This window comes from Oncorhynchus kisutch, linkage group LG25, assembly GCF_002021735.2.
Source record: "Oncorhynchus kisutch isolate 150728-3 linkage group LG25, Okis_V2, whole genome shotgun sequence".
NCBI classification, from domain to species: Eukaryota; Metazoa; Chordata; class Actinopteri; order Salmoniformes; family Salmonidae; genus Oncorhynchus; species Oncorhynchus kisutch.
Window position 1 is genome coordinate 35,469,076 of NC_034198.2, and position 19,452 is coordinate 35,488,527.

The following is a 19,452-nucleotide window of genomic DNA, read 5'->3' on the forward strand; positions in this document are numbered from 1 at the left end:
CAGAACAGCCACATTTTGTTGGAGCATGGGCTCTACAAGGTGTCAAAAGCGTTCCGCAGGGATGCTGGCCCATGTTGACTCCAATGCTTCCCACAGTTGTTTAAAGTTGTCTGGATGTCCTTTTGGTAGTGGACTACTCGAGCGTTGTGCCAGTAACCGAAAGGTTGCTGGATCAAATCCCCGAGCTGACAAGGTAAAAAATCTGTCTTTCTGCCCCTGAGCAAGGCAGTTAACCCACTGTTCCCTGGGTGCCGATGACGTGGATGTCGATTTAAGGCAGCCCCCGCCCACACCTCTCTGATTCAAAGGAGTTGGGTTTAATGCAGAAGAAACATTTCAGTTGAGTATTCATTTGTACTAAGTATCCCCCTTTCCCATTCTTGGTACACGCAGGAAACTGTTGAGTGTGAAAAACATGGCAATGCAATTCTTGACAAACTCAAAACAGTGCGCCTGGCACCTACTACCATACCCCATTCAAAGGCACTTCAATATTTTGTCTTGCCCATTCACCCTCTGAATAGCACACATACACAATCCATGTCTCAATTGTTTAAAGGCTTAAAAATCCTTCTTTAATCTGTCTCCTGCCCTTCATCTACACTGATTGAAGTGGATTTAACAGGTGACAATAAGGGATCATAGCTTTCACCTGGATTCACCTGGTCGGTCTGGAAAAAGTAAACTCAGTGTATATTACCAAACCAAGATAAATTACATAAAACACAATGGAAAAATATTTTAGATTACCTTAAATGATATCATGGGCAGGAAACCCAATTCATCTACATCGTTCATTGACGTTGATGGCTCGTTCATAGCAAAACCTTTTGACATTGCCAATCATTTCAATGTCTATTTCACTAGTAAAGTTGAAAATCTCAGGAGTGAAATGATAACATTAAACAGTGAACCATCATATTTTTGTATAAAATATCTATACTGAACAACAATATAAATGCAACAATTTCAAAGTTACAGTTCATATAAGGAAATCAGTCAATTGAAATAAATAAATTAGGATCTAATCTATGGATTTCACATGACTGGGAATACAGATATGCATCTGTTGGTCACAGATACCTTACAAAAAAAGGTAGGGGTGTGTATCAGAAAACCAGTCAGTATCTGGTGTGACAACCATTTGCCTCATGCAGCGTGACACATCTTCTTCACATAGAGTTGATCAGGCTGTTGATTGTAGCCTGTGGAATGTTGCACCACTCCTCTTCAATTGCTGTGTGAAGTTGCTGGATATTTGCGGGAACTGGAACGCGCTGTCGTACACGTCAATCCAGAGCATCCCAAACATGCTCAATGGGTGACATACCATAACCCCACTCCTACCATGGGGCACTCTGTTCACAATGATGACATCATCAAACCGCTCGCCCACACGGCGCCATACATGTGGTCTGCGGTTGTGAGGCCGGTTGGACATACTGCCAAATTCTCAAAAACGGCGTTGGAGGCAGCTTATGGTAGAGAACGTTACATTATCTGTCAACTGCTCTGATGGACATTCCTGCGAGACATCTGAGACATCTGTGGCATTGTGTTGTAATAAAACTGAACATTTTAGAGTGGCCTGTTATTGTCTCCAGGGTGCACCTGTGTAAAGATCATGCTGTTTAATCAGCTTGTTGATATGCCACATCGGTCAGGTGGATGGATTATCTTGGCAAAGGAGAAATGCTCAAAAACGTATGCAAACAAATTTGTGCACAAAATTTGAGAGAAATAAGCTTTTTATGCATATGGAACATTTCTGGGATATTTTATTTCAGCTCATGAAACATGGGACCAACACTTTTCATGTTGCGTTGATATTTTTGTTCAGTGTAATAATGAAAGAGAAACTACTGTTTCGCCAAGTCGGCGTGGGTGAGGTGGAAAAACTATTGTTATTTATCAATAAAGATACGCCACCAGGTATAGACAACCTTGATGGGAAACTACTGAGAATAGTAGCAGATTGTATTACCACCCCTATCTCTATCCAAAGACTAAAGGAGTGTATGTGTCCACAGGAGTGGAAGGAAGCTAAAGTAATTCCACTGCCTAAAAATAGTGAAGCACTCTTTGCTGGCTCTAACACCCGCCCAATCAGTTTGCTACATGTTCTTAGTAAACTGATTGAGAGAATTGTGTTTGACCAAATACAATGCTATTTTTAGGATAACAAGGAAGGTAACCATTGAGTTTCAGCACGCATATAGAGAAGGGCACTCAACTTGTACTGCACTAAGTAAGATGACAGATGATTGGTTAAAATAAATGGATAATAAGATGATAGTTGGAGCTGTATTGTTAAATTTCAATCAAGCCTTTTATGTGATTATAAATTGTTATTGAAAAAACTAATCAGCTGCCATTACATGGTGAGATTGTTATTTATCTAATAGAACCCGGAGAGTGTTTTTCAATGGAAGCTTCTCTCACATCAGATATGTACAGTGTGGTGTTCCTCAGAGCAGTTGCCTTGGGCCGTTACTCTTCTCTATGTTTTACAATTTGTTTTCCACTGGTCTTACACGAAGCTAGAACAACTATGTATGCAGATGATTCCACACTCTCCATGTCTTCACCCAAAGCCAGTGAGCTCACTGAAATTCTAAATAAGAAGTTACAGTCACTATCAGAATGGGTGATTAGTAATATACTGTTGTATTTGGTTCCAAACATTCTCTAAGATCTAAACCTCAACTGGAGTTGTGCATAAAGGGTGTGACCATTGAGTAAGTTGAGGAGGGCTAAACTCCTAGGTATGCCATTGGATGGTCAATTATCATGGTCAAGTCATATTTTACCTTTATTTTACCTAGGCAAGTCAGTTAAGAACAAATTCTTATTTTCAATGACGGCCTAGGAGCAGTGGGTTAACTGCCTGTTCAGGGGCAGAACGACAGATGTGTACCTTGTCACCTTTCGGTTACTAGTCCAATGGTCTAACCACTAGGCTACTCTGCCGCCCCATATTGACAAAATTGTTGTAAAGATGGGGACTGTACTAGTTGTTAGGTCTCTGGTCTTGTCCCATCTTGATTACTGTCCGTTAATATGGTCAAGTGCAGCATGCAAAACCGAGCAGCACGCCTTGCCCTTAACTGCACACACAGAACTTGCATGCCAGTCGTTCCTGGTTGACGGTTGATGAGAAATGACCTGCTTTCCTTCTCGTTTTTATGAGAAATATTACTGTGATGAACATTTGATTGTCTACCTAATCAAATAACGTACAGCTCAGACACCCAGACATGCCACCAGGGGTCTCTTCACAGTCCCCAAGTCCAAAACGAATTCACAGCAACACACCATATTATACAGAGCCATGATCAAAATGAACTCCCATCTCCAATTACTCAGGCATACAGCAAAAATCCCTTCAGAAGTTGATAAAATAACATCCCATGGCACAATAGAGACTGTGAAATGACACACTATCACACTCTAACACACACACAATCTACACACACATTTAGCACACACTTTAGTTGTATTGTTTGTATATCGTTGTATTTTAAATGTATGTGACTGTCCTTGTCTATCAATCTATCAGTATTTGGTTACTTGATGTATTTTGTGTTTTTTGTGACCCCAGGAAGAATATCAGCTGCTTTGGCAAATAAACCAAATACCAAAACCCTCTCTTTTCTGTCTTTTGTTCCAAAATGTGAGTGTTTTTTTTAATACATTGGATAAAAATACAGACAGTGCTTCAAAATGGCATACCATACACTGTACTTGGATGAATAATGGAAGTAATGCTGGTTTAAAAGTTGATCAATTTATAATCCCATTTAGGAGAAAAGGAAATTCAAACATTTTTACACTTGCGCTACATTGATCCTTAGGAAACATACACTTAAAAAACTCATTATTTTACCAAATTGCAAAAAATGGATTCTCTGAACGTTATTTCACCAAGTTCCGCCATTTAGGCAAACAATTAACAGTATCACATATCCTATTATTGTATAATAAAGATGACCGTATTATTTTAAATTATGAAGCTTATCGTAGTTCCCCAGAAAGTGAACTGGTGCGTCCATAGCATTCTATATCTAGTCTCTGTTGTGAAGTGTACATGAGGTGATGAAGTTAAACTTGTATGCAATTCACAACTAAATGTTTGCCATCAGATATCTATTAATGATTTTCTGCCAGAAGTCAAAGAGCTTTGGATGAGTTATCTGCACAGCTGCCATGTTTTCCCTGTGCTTCCTACTAGGGTTGTTTTTCTCCTCCGTTCTTCTCCCCTCTGCTCCCTGTACACATGCTGCTCTTCCTTCAGAAAAGCATACATCAACAATTTGTTAATTTGCACAATTTCTCTTGGTCACTTTCATTTGTAAATGTCCACACTCACCAAAAATCACATTCGGGAACTACTAGCTATGCTTGCATAAGTTTGAGCTGGATCTGCCTGTCTTTGCAATTAGTTTACGTAGATGGAACTAGATTTTCACACTTTTGAAGAAAATGGATCATCTTGAAACCTGTAACAGTGTCTGCGGTCTCTTGACACAGGGGCCACCCAAAGGGGTTATGGGTATAGAGTTGGACTAGTAGAAGGTGTATTCCCATTCCAAACAACATTCCATATGTGGGTACACCGGTGGCCATGTTGGATGTACCATTTGGAATGTTCGATCGATTGATGCTTCTGACATCCTCACTCAGAATTCAGTGCTGTGTTCTGTGTTCTACACCTGCAATGACGTCTGGATTGTGAGAAATCCATGTGGATCTATTAGTTCTGATTCTATGGTTACAGTCGACCTTTCACCAAATATCATCCTGTCCCTCTTACTGTGAACAAAAAGTGTTATTTTACAATAAGTACCGCAATCGCTGTACATGGCACAATAAACACAATGCACATATTCGGCAACGGCGATAGTTCACACCCTCGGAAACAGAAAAACATGATATCGGTCAGAAAATCTCTTTGTGTCCCTCAATGTACAATGTGTATATTAGTGATACATTTCACAGACTGGGTTTCACTCTGTTAATTTAATGTTGACAGGCGGGGCCCGGGGATAAGCAGTTTGGTCTCAGGTTTTAGTGAACACATCAGTCACAGAAAATAAAGTATCCAATGATCTTGAACTGATCTGAATTGATTTGAACTGATCTGAATTGATTTGAACTGATCTGAATTGATTTGAACTGATCTGAATTGATTTGAACTGATCGAACTTGGCTTGACATGCCAAATAATCCGTTTGGAACAATACACAGTGTATATTTCAGAAATACTTCCAAGGCTTTCTGGTTCTAACGTGAGTCCCTCGTGACCAGAGACTGAGTCCTAGCCCTGGCCCCGGAGAGAGAAGTGAAAAGGGGTCTTACCATGTGAACCACAGAGGGCTCAATGCCAGCTTTGTTCCTCAATTTGTCCTTTTCCCCACATCCTGGGGCAGTGGACTGAATTCAATCGAGTGTTTCTGATAAATAAAAAGCATTAAATAAAGTGTTTAAAGCTGCTTACAACAATCCCTGCAAGGACATCATATAGAGGGAGATTCAAATATAAAATAAAGGGGAGAGGGAGAGATAGGTGGACAGGGAAATGAGGGAGGAGAAATGATCAATGGAGCATCATTGTGCTAGGGTCAGACCAAGGAGTTAATTGTGGTGTGTGTAGATAGAATCAAAGTGTCTGTAAATTCATAATTCATTGAATGCTTAATTCAATATTACAGCTAATAACCCTTCTGGCTCCCCTTACCAATCCCCAGTCCCTCTGCCCCCTGCTCCAACTTCACTCCTTCCCCTCCTCCCCTTACCAATCCCCAGTCCCTCTGCCCCCTGCTCCAACTTCACTCCTTCCCCTCCTCCCCTTACCAATCCCCAGTCCCTCTGCCCCCTGCTCCAACTTCACTCCTTCCCCTCCTCCCCTTACCAATCCCCAGTCCCTCTGCCCCCTGCTCCAACTTCACTCCTTCCTCTCCTCCCCTTACCAATCCTCAGTCCCTCTGCCCCCTGCTCCAACTTCACTCCTTCCCCTCCTCCCCTTACCAATCCCCAGTCCCTCTGCCCCCTGCTCCAACTTCACTCCTTCCCCTCCTCCCCTTACCAATCCCCAGTCCCTCTGCCCCCTGCTCCAACTTCACTCCTTCCCCTCCTCCCCTTACCAATCCCCAGTCCCTCTGCCCCCTGCTCCAACTTCACTCCTTCCCCTCCTCCCCTTTACCAATCCCCAGTCCCTCTGTCCCCTGCTCCAACTTCACTCCTTCCTCTCCTCCCCTTACCAATCCCCAGTCCCTCTGCCCCCTGCTCCAACTTCACTCCTTCCTCTCCTCCCCTTACCAATCCCCAGTCCCTCTGCCCCCTGCTCCAACTTCACTCCTTCCCCTCCTCAGTTTGCCAATCCCCAATCAGCTAGGCCTAGTTGCCATCCCTTTCTCTCTGCTTCAGCACTACATAGTTCCTCTCCTCCACCACCCTGGTGTCACTGTGGTCTCACGTGGCTCACCGTGCGCTGACTAACCCCGGCTAACCCTGGCTAACCCTCCACAGGTGGCATGGCCCAGCATGGGCCTGAGTAATGTGCTGCTCCAGAAGAATATGAACAGCTGTCATACATAATAAGCTAGAATACACACACACTTGGCATCACCGGATGAGAATGATGAAAACGTCAGCATCCCCTGCCTCCTCGGTCACTCTATTTATTTATTTAACCTTTATTTAACTAGGAATGTCAGTTAAGAACAAATTCTTATTTCTGATGACGGCCTGGGATTAAAAAATATTTATAAACTCAGCAAAATAAGAAAAATCCCTTTTTCAGGACCCTGTCTTTCAAAGATAATTTGTAAAAATCCAAATAGCTTCACAGATCCTCATTGTAAAGATTTAAACACTGTTTCCCATGCTTGTTCAATGAACCATAAACAATGAATGAACATGCACCTGTGGAACGGTCGTTAAGACACTAACAGCTTACAGACGGTAGGCAATTAAGGTCACAGTTATGAAAACTTTGAAACTCTGAAAAACACCAAAAGAAAGGTGCCCAGGGTCCCTGCTCATCTGCGTGAATGTGCCTTAGGCATGCTGCAAGGAGGCATCAGGACTGCAGATGTGACCAGGGCAATAAATTGCAATGTCCGTACTGTAAGACGCCTAAGACAGCACTACAGGGAGACAGGACGGACAGCTGATTGTTCACGCACTGGCAGACCACGTGTAACAACACCTGCACAGGATCGGTACATCTGAACATCACACCTGCGGGACAGGTACAGGATGGCAACAATAACTGCTCGAGTTACACCAGGAATGCACAATCCCTCCATCAGTGCTCAGACTGTCCGCAATAGGCTGAGAGAGTCTGGACTGAGGGCTCGTAGGCCTGTTGTAAAGCAGGTCACCAGACATCACCGGAAACAACATCGCCCATGGGCACAAACCCACCGTCGCTGGACCAGACAGGACTGGCAAAAAGTGCTCTTCACTGACAAGTCGCGGTTTTGTCTCACCAGCGGTGATGGTTGGATTCGTGTTTATCGTCGAAGGAATGAGCATTACACCAAGGCCTGTACTCCTCAATTTGGAGGTGGAGGGTCCGTCATGGTCTGGGGCGATGTGTCACAGCATCATCGGACTGAGTTGTTGTCATTGCAGGCAATCTCAACGCTGTGCGTTACAGGGAAGACATCCTCCCTCATGTGGTACCTTTCCTGCAGGCTCATCCTGACATGACCCTCCAGCATGACAATGCCACCAGCCATACTGTTCGTTCTGTGCGTGTTTTCCTGCAAGACAGGAATGTCAGTGTTCTGCTATGGCCAGCGAAGATCCCGGATCTCAATCCTATTGAGCACGTCTGCGACCTGCTGGATCGGGGGCTGAGGGCTAAGGTCATTCCCCACAGAAATGTCTGGGAACTTGCAGGTGCCTTGGTGGTAGAGTGGGGTAACATCTCACAGCAAGAAATAGCAAATATAATCTGATGCAGTCCATGAGGAGGAGATGCACTGCAGTACTTAATGCAGCTGGTGGCCACACCAGATACTGACTGTTACTTTTGATTTTGACCCCCCCTTTGTTCAGGGACACATTATTCCATTTCTGTTATTCACATGTCTGTGCAACTTGTTCAGTTTATGTCTCAGTTGTTGAATCTTGTTATGTTCATACAAATATTTACACATGTTAAGTTTGCTGAAAATAAACACATTTGACAGTGAGAGGACATTTCTTTTTTTGCTGAGTTTATATTGGACAAAACACATAACAACAAGAGAGACACCACAACACTACATAAAAAGAGACCTAAGACAACAACATATCATGGCAGAAACACATGACAACACAACATGGTAGCAACACAATATAACAACAACATGGTAGCAACACAATATAACAACAACATGGTAGCAACACAACATAACAACAACATGGTAGCAACACAATATAACAACAACATGGTAGCAACACAACAAGTGTTAAACAAATCTAAATCTATTTGAGATTTGAGATTTTTCAAAGTAGCAACCCTTTGCCTTGATGACAGGAATACTCTTGGCAACCCTTTGCCTTGATGACAGGCACAACAAGGCACACTCTTGGCATCCTCTCAACCAGCTTCCTGAGGCAGTCACCTGGAATGCTTTTCAGTTACCAGGTGTGCCTTGTTAAAAGTTCATTCGTGGATTTTCTTTCCTTCTTAATGCGTTTGAGCCAATCAGTTGTGTTGTGACAAGGTAGGGGAGGTATTCAGAAGGTAGCCTTATTTGGTAAAAGACAGAGTCCATATTATGGCAAGAACAGCAATAGAGCAATGGACATTAGACTGGTGGAAATCTGTCCTTTGGTCTGCTGAGTCCAAATTTGAGATTTTTAGTTCCAACCACCGTGTTTTGTGAGACGCAGAGTAGGTGAACGGATGACCTCCGCATGTGTGGTTCCCACCATGAAGTATGGAGGAGGAAGTATGATGGTGTGGGGGTGCTTAGCTGGTGACACTGTCTGTATTTATTTACAATTCAAGGCACACTTAACCAGAATGGCTACCACAGCATTCTACAGTGATACGCCATCCCATCTGGTTTGCATTTAGTGGGACTATCATTTGTTTTTCAACAGAATAATGACCCAAAACACACCTCCAGGCTGTGTAAGGGCTATTTGACCAAGGAGAGTGCTGCATCAGATGACCTGGCCTCCAAAATCATCCCAACCTCAACCCAATTGAAATGGTTTTGGATGAGTTGGACCGCAGAGTGAAGAAAAGCAGCCAACAAGTGCTCAGCATATGTGGGAACTTCTTCAAGACTGTTGGAAAAGCATTTCAGGTGAAGCTGGTTGAGAGAATGCGAAGAGAGTGCAAAGCTGTCATCAAGGCAAAGGGTGGCTACTTTGAAAAATCTCAAATATAAAATATGTTTTGATTTGTTTAACTCTTTTTTTGGTTACTACATGATTCCATATGTATTATTTTGCATTTTGATGTCTTCACTATTATTCTACAATGTAGAAATAGTACAAATAAAGAAAAACCCTGTACTGAGTAGGTGTGTCAAAAATGTTGACTCGTACTGTATGTTTACATTGGATAAACAAAAGTGAAATAAACAGTAAAAAGTGTTGTAACGATGTGCAAATAGTTAAAGGGGAAAAAAAAGGAAAAATAAATAAACCTAAATATGAGTTGTATTTACAGTGAAGCTTGTTCTTCACTAGTTGCCCTTTTTTTGTGGCAACAGGTCACAAATCTTGCTGATGTGATTGCCCACTGTGGTATTTCACCCAATATATATATGGGAGTTCATCAAAATTGGATTTGTTTTGTCTAATTCTTTGTGGGTCTGTGTAATCTGAGGGGAAATATGTGTCTCTTATATGGTCATACGTTTGGCAGGAGGTTAGGAAGTGCAGCTCAGTTTCCACCTCATTATGTGGGCAGTGTGCACATATCCTGTCTTCTCTTGAGAGCCATGTCTGCCTACGGCGGCCTTTCTCAATAGCAGGGTATGCTCACTGAGTCTGTACACAGTCAAAGCTTCCTTAATTTTGGGTTAGTCACAGTGGTCAGGTATTCTGCCACGGTGACAGTCTCTGTTTAGGGTCAGTCACAGTGGTCAGGTATTCTGCCTCAGTGACAGTCTCTGTTTAGGGCCAAATAGCATTCTAGTTTGCTCTGTTTTTTGTTAATTCTTTTCAATGTGTCAAGTAATTATCTTTTTGTTTTCTCATGATTTGGTTGGGTCTAATTGTGTTGCTGTCCTTGGGCTCTATGGGGTCTGTTTGTGTATGTGAACATTGCCCCAGGACCAGCTTGCTTAGGGGACTCTTCTTCATCTCTCTGTAGGTGATGGCTTTGTTATGGAAGGTTTGGGAATCACTTCCTTTTAGAGGGTTCTAGAATATAACAGCACTTTCCTAGATTTTTATAGTTATTATTTGGCGTTTTACATTGTACGCATACTGTAGGATATTTTTGCAGAATTCTGCATGCATAGTCTCAATTTGGTGTTTGTCCCATTTTGTGACCAACACAGTATTTTTTTTCCAGATCGTAATTGGTATGTCAAATTTTATGTTCCTTTTGATTGCATAGAAGGCCTTTTTTGCCTTGTCTCTCAGATCATTCACAACATTGTGGAAGTTACCTGTGGCGCTGATGTTTAGGCCGTAGTATGTATTGTTTTTTGTGTGCTCTAGGGCAACGGTGTCTAGATGGAATTTGTATTTGTGGTCCTGGCAACTGGACCTTTTTTTGAACACCATTATTTTAGTCTAACTGAAATTTACCGATCATGGCCCAGGTCTGACAGAATCTGTGCAGAAGATCTAGGTGCTGCTGTAGGCCCTCCTTGGTTGGGGACAGAAGCACCAGATCATCAGCAAACAGCAGACATGTGAGATTCTAGTAGGGTGAGGCTGGGTGCTGCAGACTGTTCTAGTACCCTCGCCAATTCGTTGATACAGTTGACGTCGGAAGATTACATACACCGTAGCCAAATATATTTAAACTCAGTTTTTCACAATTCCTGACATTTCATCCTAGTAAAAAATTACTTGTCTTAGGTCAGTTAGGATCACCACTTTATTTTAAGAATGTGAAATGTCAGATTATTAGTAGCGAGAATTATTTATTTCAGCTTTTATTTTTTTCATCACATTCCCAGTGGGTCAGAAGTTTACATACACTCAATTAGTATTTGCTAGCATTGCCTTTAAATTGTTTAACTTGGGTCAAACGTTTCGGGTAGCCTTCCACAAGCTTCCCACAATAAGTTGGGTGTATTTTGGCCCATTTCTCCAGACAGAGCTGGTGTAACTGAGTCAGGCAACTCCAATAACTTTGAAAGTATGCTTGTGGTCATTGTCCATTTGGAAGACCCATTTGCAACCAAGCTTTAACTTCCTGACTGATGTCTTGAGATGTTGCTTTAATAGTTATTGGGGTCAAATTTGTCTCCACTTTGTGGATTAGGGTTATCAGTCCTTGATTCCAAATATTGGGGAAGATGCCAGAGCTGAAGATGATATTAAAGAGTTTAGGTATAGCCAATTGGAGTTTTTGTTCTGTATATTTGATCATTTCATATAGTATACCATCAACACCACATGCCTTGTTGGGTTGGAGGATTTGTATTTCATCCTGTAGTTCATTCAATGTAATTGGAGAATCCAGTGGGTTCTGGTAGTCATTAATTGCTGATTTTTAGATTTGTAATTGATCATGTATATGTTTTTGCTGTTTGTTATTTGTTTTAGAGCTAAAAAGGTTTTATCCATACATCTCAGTTTTGTATAGACAACACTTTGTGTTGTTGTTTGTTTAGTGTGTTCCAATTTTCCCAGAAGTGGTTTGATTCTATGGATTCTTCAGTTACATTGAGCTGATTCTGACGTGCTGTTCCTTCTTTTTCCATAGTGTATTTCTGTATTGTTTTAGTGATTCACCATAGTGAAGGCGTAGGCTCAGGTTTTCTGGATCTCAATGTTTTTGGTCGGATAGGTTTCTCAATTTCGTTCCTAGGTTTTTTGCATTATTCTTCAAACTATTTGTCATTGTTGTTAATTTTCATAGGTTGTCTGCTTTAACTATGTTGATTTGATAGCATAAACCTACCAAAAAACATCTAGGCAATAACAAATTCAATCCCTTTTAGACAACTTCCTGGACAAAACATTTCACTGTAATAGTGAAGGTGTAACTATGGCAGTAGGAAGCCTGAACAGGATATTTGACTTTTCAGCTTCGCACTACTTTCCCTCCATCTATAGCATTTCGTAATATTGTTTAGTTCCTTTGGCTTTGATGCCTCATGATTGAGTATTGCTCGGTTCAGGTAGACTGTGATTTTGCTGTGATCTGTTAGGTGTGTTTGTGGGCTGACTGTGAATGCTCTGAGAGACTCTGGGTTGAGGTCAGTGATGAAGTAATCTACAGTACTACTGCCAAACAATGAGCTGTAGGTGTACCTACCATAGGAGTCCCCTCGAAGCCTACCATTGACTATGTACAGATCCAGCGTACGACAGAGCTGCAGGAGTTTTGCCCCATTTTTGTTGGTTGTTTTGTCATAGATGTGTCATATTTGGGAGGAAATACTGTCACCTCCAGGTAGGTATTTGTACCCCTGTGTGCTTAGAGTGTCAGGTTTTTTCTCTCTCTGTCGCTCTCTTTCTCTCTCCCTTTCTCTTTCTCTCTCTCTCTCTGTCGCTCTCTTTCTCTCTCCCTTTCTCTTTCTCTCTTTTTCTAGATCTTCCATATGGATGGGAAGAGGCCTACACTGCAGAAGGAGTCAAATACTTCATCAAGTAAGTCCAAACAACTAGAGGGTTAATATTCTAACCACTCCAGGAGTCTCCGCTCAACGGCAGCCTTTGACTGTTTCTGTCTGTATAGTCGGAAGTACTGGTTCTGTAAGCGTGGGGCTCAGTGGTGGACTGCCAGATGATGTGGGCTTGTTTATAAGGTCATAAGCCTGGAGCGGTTATGTTTGGAGGAAAAAGGGGGAGGCTTGCAAGCCGAGAACACTGTCCCAACCGTGAAGCATGGGGGTGGCAGCATCATGTTGTGGGTGTTCTTTGCTGCAAGAGGATCTGGTGCACTTCACAAAATAGATGGCGTCATGAGGGAGGAAAATTCTGTGGATATATTAAAGAAACATCTCAAGACATCAGTCAGGAAGTTAAAGCTTGGTTGCAAATGGGTCTTCCAAATGGACAATGACCCCAAGCATACTTCCAACGCTGTGGCAAAATGGCTTAAGGACAACAAAGTCAAGGTATTGGAGTTGCCTGACTCAGTTACACCAACAAGCCCACATCATCTGCCAGTCCACCACTGAGCCCCACGCTTACAGAACCAACCTCTTAATGTTGTGCCAAGTTTCCACAAAGTCCCGCATCCCTTTTTCTATTCCATGAATTAAAACTTCCAGTACTTCCGACTATATGGACAGAACCAGTACTTCTCGACTATACAGACAGAACCAGTACTTCTCGACTATACAGACAGAACCAGTACTTCTCGACTATACAGACAGAACCAGTACTTCTCGACTATACAGACAGAACCAGTACTTCTCGACTATACAGACAGAACCAGTACTTCTCGACTATACAGACAGAACCAGTACTTCTCGACTATACAGACAGAACCAGTACTTCTTGACTATACAGACAGAACCAGTACTTCTCGACAATACAGACAGAACCAGTACTTCTCGACTATACAGACAGAACCAGTACTTCTCGACTATACGGACAGAACCAGTCAAAGGCTGCTGTTGAACGGCGACTCCTGTAAACCACAGAATAGACTCAACCCAACATATCTTCTTTGATCGCAGTCTTACACGCAGTCTTAGCAATGCTGGCTGTCGAGTAAAGGAAAGATGTGCAGGGAGTCCCAGGGTGTGTCTTATTGTTGGTGATGACTGAATGAAAGATGTGCAGGGAGTCCCAGGGTGTGTCTTATTGTTGGTGATGACTGAATGAAAGATGTGCAGGGATTCCCAGGGTGTGTCTTATTGTTGGTGATGACTGAATGAAAGATGTGCAGGGAATCCCTGAGTGTGTGTGCAGGGAATGAGTAATGAGGGGACCACATGTTCTGGTAATTTAGGGTTAGAAGCACATAAATGTTAAGGAAGTTGATCCATTCAATTGAAGAGGGATCAGAGGTTCAGGGGTGATGACCTGAGAGTGATGTGTTGCTCTGTCTTATTTTTGTCTCGTGCCAGTCATGTGACGCAGACGACATCTTGGACCCATCCGGTGACCTGCAGCCTGGCTCTGGGGTTGGGGCTGTCCGAGAGAGAGGGGGAGGTATCAGCCGACGGACAGGAAGACAGCACAGCCACCCCCAGCCCCGACCACACCAAGACTTAGACCTGGGACAGTTCCATAGGATATAACATTGCAGAATCTTTAGATAAACGTGTATTGAATAGACTAGATATTGTATGTCTTGGAGTTGGATAATAGAGAGGCCTCGCAGGCAGCTCTGTATATAACATTTCTATCTGAACGTTCTGTCGTGTTGCTATTCCCCAAGCGAAGAAAAAACACCAGGCATTGGTGTAACAACACCAGTCTTCCTGTACAAATAGAGATTCAGTAGAACCCTAGAGGTGGATACAGAGACAACTACCTGAAACCCTTTAGGAGCCCCAACAAAATATTTGTCTTTAAAATCATATAACTAGCTACACATAATGTGTCATTAAATGGCAGTGTACGTTAGCTGTTCTGGTGAATATGCAGTTTAAACTTTATATATATATTTTTTACATTGAAACCTATCCGTAATTGGGCTGAGCAGTGTATAGACAGTTAATTAATTGTGTTAAAATGAATTGCACAAGGCTAGCTTCCCGGTTCAATGGAGTTGATTCATGACTCTTATTATATCGCTGTGGGTTTCTAAAGAGTTACTTGAGTTGCCTCTCCTCCTTCTCTATTATATGTGTATGCTGCTATTTAATCATATTACCTCTATGAGGAACAGTGACCAAGCCCTCTCTCTCTTCCATCTCTCTATCAACTTCCACATAAGTCTTTACAAACTATTTCACAACCCTCCATATTTTTCAACCTTAGAAGCTAGCTTCACAATGTCTAATTTTCTTTTCCGAAGCAAAAACAGGTTGGAGAAAACTCCAGTTTTTCTGTTTGCTCCCTGAGCTGCACTTTGGAATGCCATTCCGAGAGGTCCACATTGTCTTCTGAATCAAAATATACCAGAATCTACTGCTGAAAGCTCAGCCTAACATGCTATATTTTTACTTTTCACTTCCTTCACCAGAACTGTTATGGCGGAGAGGCTAAAGGATTGAGAAGAAGAGTTGGCTTGCATCTTGTCCATTGGTCAGATAAGAGTTGGGCAGATTGTTTGCCAGGTGTCTTTAGGTTGTAATAATGTAACACATTATGTTTTTAAAATAATTATGGAATGAAAGCATGCAATATTATGGAACATCATCCTATTTGCTGTTAGTTGCTCTTTAGCCTGTAGTATTTGATTTGATTTACTCACTAGTTGAGCCCAGTGTTGCTATTTTTATCCAAAATACATTGATAACTTGTCTGTTCAGTGTCCTGTAGCGCTGCTACCTCCATTAAGAGATCAATCAAACAGTATTTCAAATGTATAAAAAGGCTGCGTTTACGCAGGCAGCCCAATTCTGATCTTTTGCCACTTTGCGTCTTTTGACTAATCAGATCAGATCAGATCTTTTGCCGATAATTGGGCAAAAGATCGTCATTGTGCTGCCTGTATAAATGCAGCCTAATACAACATGTCAAGTGTGTTGTGTTCATGTCTAACCAACCATTACCAGTGTTTGGCATAATATTACATGTTATGCTAAGTATCTATGTAAACAAGGGAAATTGGGCAGTTTTGGGTTAGGTTAAGAGTTAGGGCTAGAGCTAGGCGTTAGCGTAAATAGGATTTTGAATGGGAATCAATTGTTTGGTCCCCAGAGAGATAGTAAAACAAACATGTGTGTTTTGTGTGTGTGTGTCCAAGCCAATATCGACCGTGCCCCAGGCGGGGAGTATTGATTTTCCCTCTCTAGCATGTGTGGTTAAATATATCCCCTTCCTCTGGAAACACCAATCACTTGACACACACACACACACTCTCTCTTTCTCGTTCTCTCTCTCGTTCAAAGTTCTGTGTTCCATAGAGCCGTGACGACGAGTAGTATCAGCGATGTTGATACCGTCTCTCCACAGCTCCATAGTTCCATAGTGACAGTGTTCCATACACTCTTAGAAAAAAGGGTTCTTTGGCTGTCCTCGTAGAGAACCCTTTTTGGTTCCAGGTAGAAGCCTCTGTGGAAAGGGTTCTACTTGGAACCAAAAATGGTTCTTCAAAGGGTTCTCCTATGGGGACAGCCAAATAACCCTTTATTTTCTAGATAGCACCTTTTTGTGTAGTGTAGTGACAGTGTTCCATAGCAACAGTGTTCCAGCTACTGGCTGGCTGGCTGACTAGCTGACTGGGCACGTTTGAGTTTTAAGCCGAAAGTAGCCGTCTGTAGATGGAAGCCAGCGAGTAAAGTCGGGAGAGGTACATATGCACTGACAGCAAGTAGGCCAACTTCTGCTGTTTCTAGGAAGTGCAACAATGTCAGACATGACGTTCACCTTTGCTATTGCCAATGAAGTGGATGCTATCGAAATTCCCCTTCTCCTACACAAAGATGAACACGATCAACATGGTCCAAGGAATGAATATCCTGATGATAAAGACATTAAATACCAGCCCAATCTCTTTATACCATTCACAAGACTTGTTTTGTATATTTATGATGGTCAGAAAAAAATAAAAAATTATATATATATGTTTTATTGTCACATACACCGTAGAATGAGAACATAGAGGTGTTTTTGCAGTATATTGGATATGCTCTGTTGCCATTGTTATGCCTATGTACCTTCCTCATTATTATTTGTGTTTGTGCAACATGGAATTGTAAGAGATGTGATTAAATGAAGTACACAAAGATTCTTACTGTATGGTAATTGATTGCATGTTAAATCACCACAGTCTGGGGTGTATTTATCTCATTCTCAACCTGTATGTTGCTTTTGTCAGTAAGCATGATGAACATATATATATATATATTTTTTTTATTACTTTTATTTAACTAGGCAAGTCAGTTAAGAACAAATTCTTATTTTCAATGACGGCCTAGGAACAGTGGGTTAACTGCATTGTTCAGGGGCAGAACAACACATTTTTACCTTGTCAGCTCAGGGATTCGATCTTGCAACCTTTCGGTTAACTAGGCCAACACTCTAACCACTAGGCTACGCTGCCACCCCAGGAACAGATTTTGATTCAATCACATGACGAAAAAGATTAGACTATACATGTAAATCAGTTCACATAAGTTAATGGGTAAACAGTATGCCAAGCTGTCGAATGCACTTGGTATTGACCCCCGACATGTCTGGGGTTCTTGCTCATGAAGGGACACAGAACAAGTCCCGAAAATTGCCAGTGTAGAAAAACCCAGGTCTAGTCAACCATTTGTATTACATTTTATTCACACTTAATAGACAATAAGCACATTTGAATTTGTTTGTGACAACAATATTACAGACAAGACTAATTGTAGGCTATAATATGGGACACAACATTATAGTAACACCTAAATAAATACATTAGCTATATTGTCTCAAATTAGATATTTCATTTATTTATGTTAAACATTTGGATCACATGTAAGGTGGTGACAAATGTTGATCAAGTCTTAACAAAAGTGATCTGCTCGAACACACCCACTGACTGGGTGACTGACTGGGTGACTGACTGACTGACTGGGTGACTGACTGGGTGGGTGACTGACTGACTGGGTGGGTGACTGACTGACTGGGTGGGTGACTGACTGACTGACTGGGTGGGTGACTGACTGACTGACTGACTGGGTGACTGACTGACTGACTGGGTGACTGACTGACTGGGTGGGTGACTGACTGACTGGGTGACTGGCTGACTGGGTGACAGACTGACTGACTGACTGGGTGACAGACTGACTGACTGACTGGGTGACTGACTGACTGGGTGGGTGACTGACTGACTGGGTGACTGACTGACTGACTGGGTGACTGACTGACTGACTGGGTGACGGACTGACTGGGTGGGTGACTGACTGACTGGGTGACTGACTGACTGGGTCACTGGCTGACTGACTGACTGGGTGACTGGCTGACTGGCTGAATGGGTGACTGACTGACTGACTGACTGGCTGACTGGCTGACTGGCAGACTGGCTGGCTGACTGGCTGACTGGCGGACTGGCTGATGGACTGGCTCATTTGATTTGATTTGATAGGATCCCCATTAGCCCGATGCCAATGGCGACAGCTAGTCTTACTGGGGTCCAACACCTAATGAAAAATACATTATAGACAAATAATACTTTACAATTTACGTACAGTACATTTAAAAACATGAACATGTAGTGTGTCTATCAGTTACACATACATGTCAGTACAGACACACAAGTAGGTCACATGGGGAGAGGCGTTGTGCCGTGAGTTGTTGCTTTATTCGTTTTTTGAAACCAGGTTTGCTGTTCACTTGTGCTATATAAGATGGAAGGAAGTTGTTTCTGTACGCTTGAGTAATTGACTCTGTATAATACTGTACATTTCCTTGAATTTGTTCTGGCCCTAGGGACTGTGAAAAGACCCCTGGTGGCATGTCTGGTGGGGTAAGTGTGTGTGTCAGTGCTGTGTCTAAGTTGACTATGCAAACAATTTGGAATTTCCAATACATAACTGTTTCTTATAAAAACAAGAAGAGTTTTTCCTCAACTCTCAGCATGCATAGTATTAATATTAGCCCTCTGATTACAATGAAGAGGAAAATGTGCATAGGGCTGTTGCGGTGACCATATTATCGCCACACCGACGGTCACGAGTCATGAAGGCATTCAAATTCCACATTCCACGGTAATTAGGCTCCTCCAAGCTCTGATACTGCTTCTGGTCATTAGTAGCCTACCACTCAGCACTCTATCGTCCCTCTAATCACTCTGACATCAATGCAAATGGATTCGAAAATCTAGTCAAACACTTCATGAGAGCCCATAACCTCATGCTGCGCAATATTTCTATAGGCTATGCAATTGTGGGAGAAAACAGAGTGATGGCCTCTACTAAAAAGAGGAAGATTCCATCAGCATTCGGTAGGCTAGTTCTCAACTTTCTTAATATTAAACACATTGCTTATATTTCCAAAAGGAGTAGAGCCTACCTGGCTGGCTTGAAAATAATAATAATTGTGACCGCCACAGCCCTAGACATGCCGCTCTGTTCTGTCAAAAAAGCATAGCATCTCCTTTATTATGAACAGACCTCTTCCCATCTTTACAACCATTGACCAATATGTTTTGACCATGTCAGTTTACAATCTAAAGTAACACCAAGTAATTTAGTCTCCTCAACTTGTTCAACA

At 42.2% G+C, this 19,452-nt stretch overlaps 1 protein-coding gene across 1 annotated transcript in view; it reads left to right on the forward strand.

Annotated features, from left to right (window-relative positions):
* Positions 1–16,987, forward strand: part of LOC109870211 (syntaxin-binding protein 4) — a 116,874-nt gene extending 99,887 nt beyond the window's left edge. Inside the window, exons 21-22 of the mRNA XM_031805141.1 lie at positions 12,732–12,789; positions 14,220–16,987. Of these exons, the coding sequence (XP_031661001.1) occupies positions 12,732–12,789; positions 14,220–14,367 (206 nt within the window). The 3' untranslated portion in view covers positions 14,368–16,987. The remainder of the gene's footprint in view (positions 1–12,731; positions 12,790–14,219) is intronic.
* Positions 16,988–19,452: the final 2,465 nt, after the last annotated feature.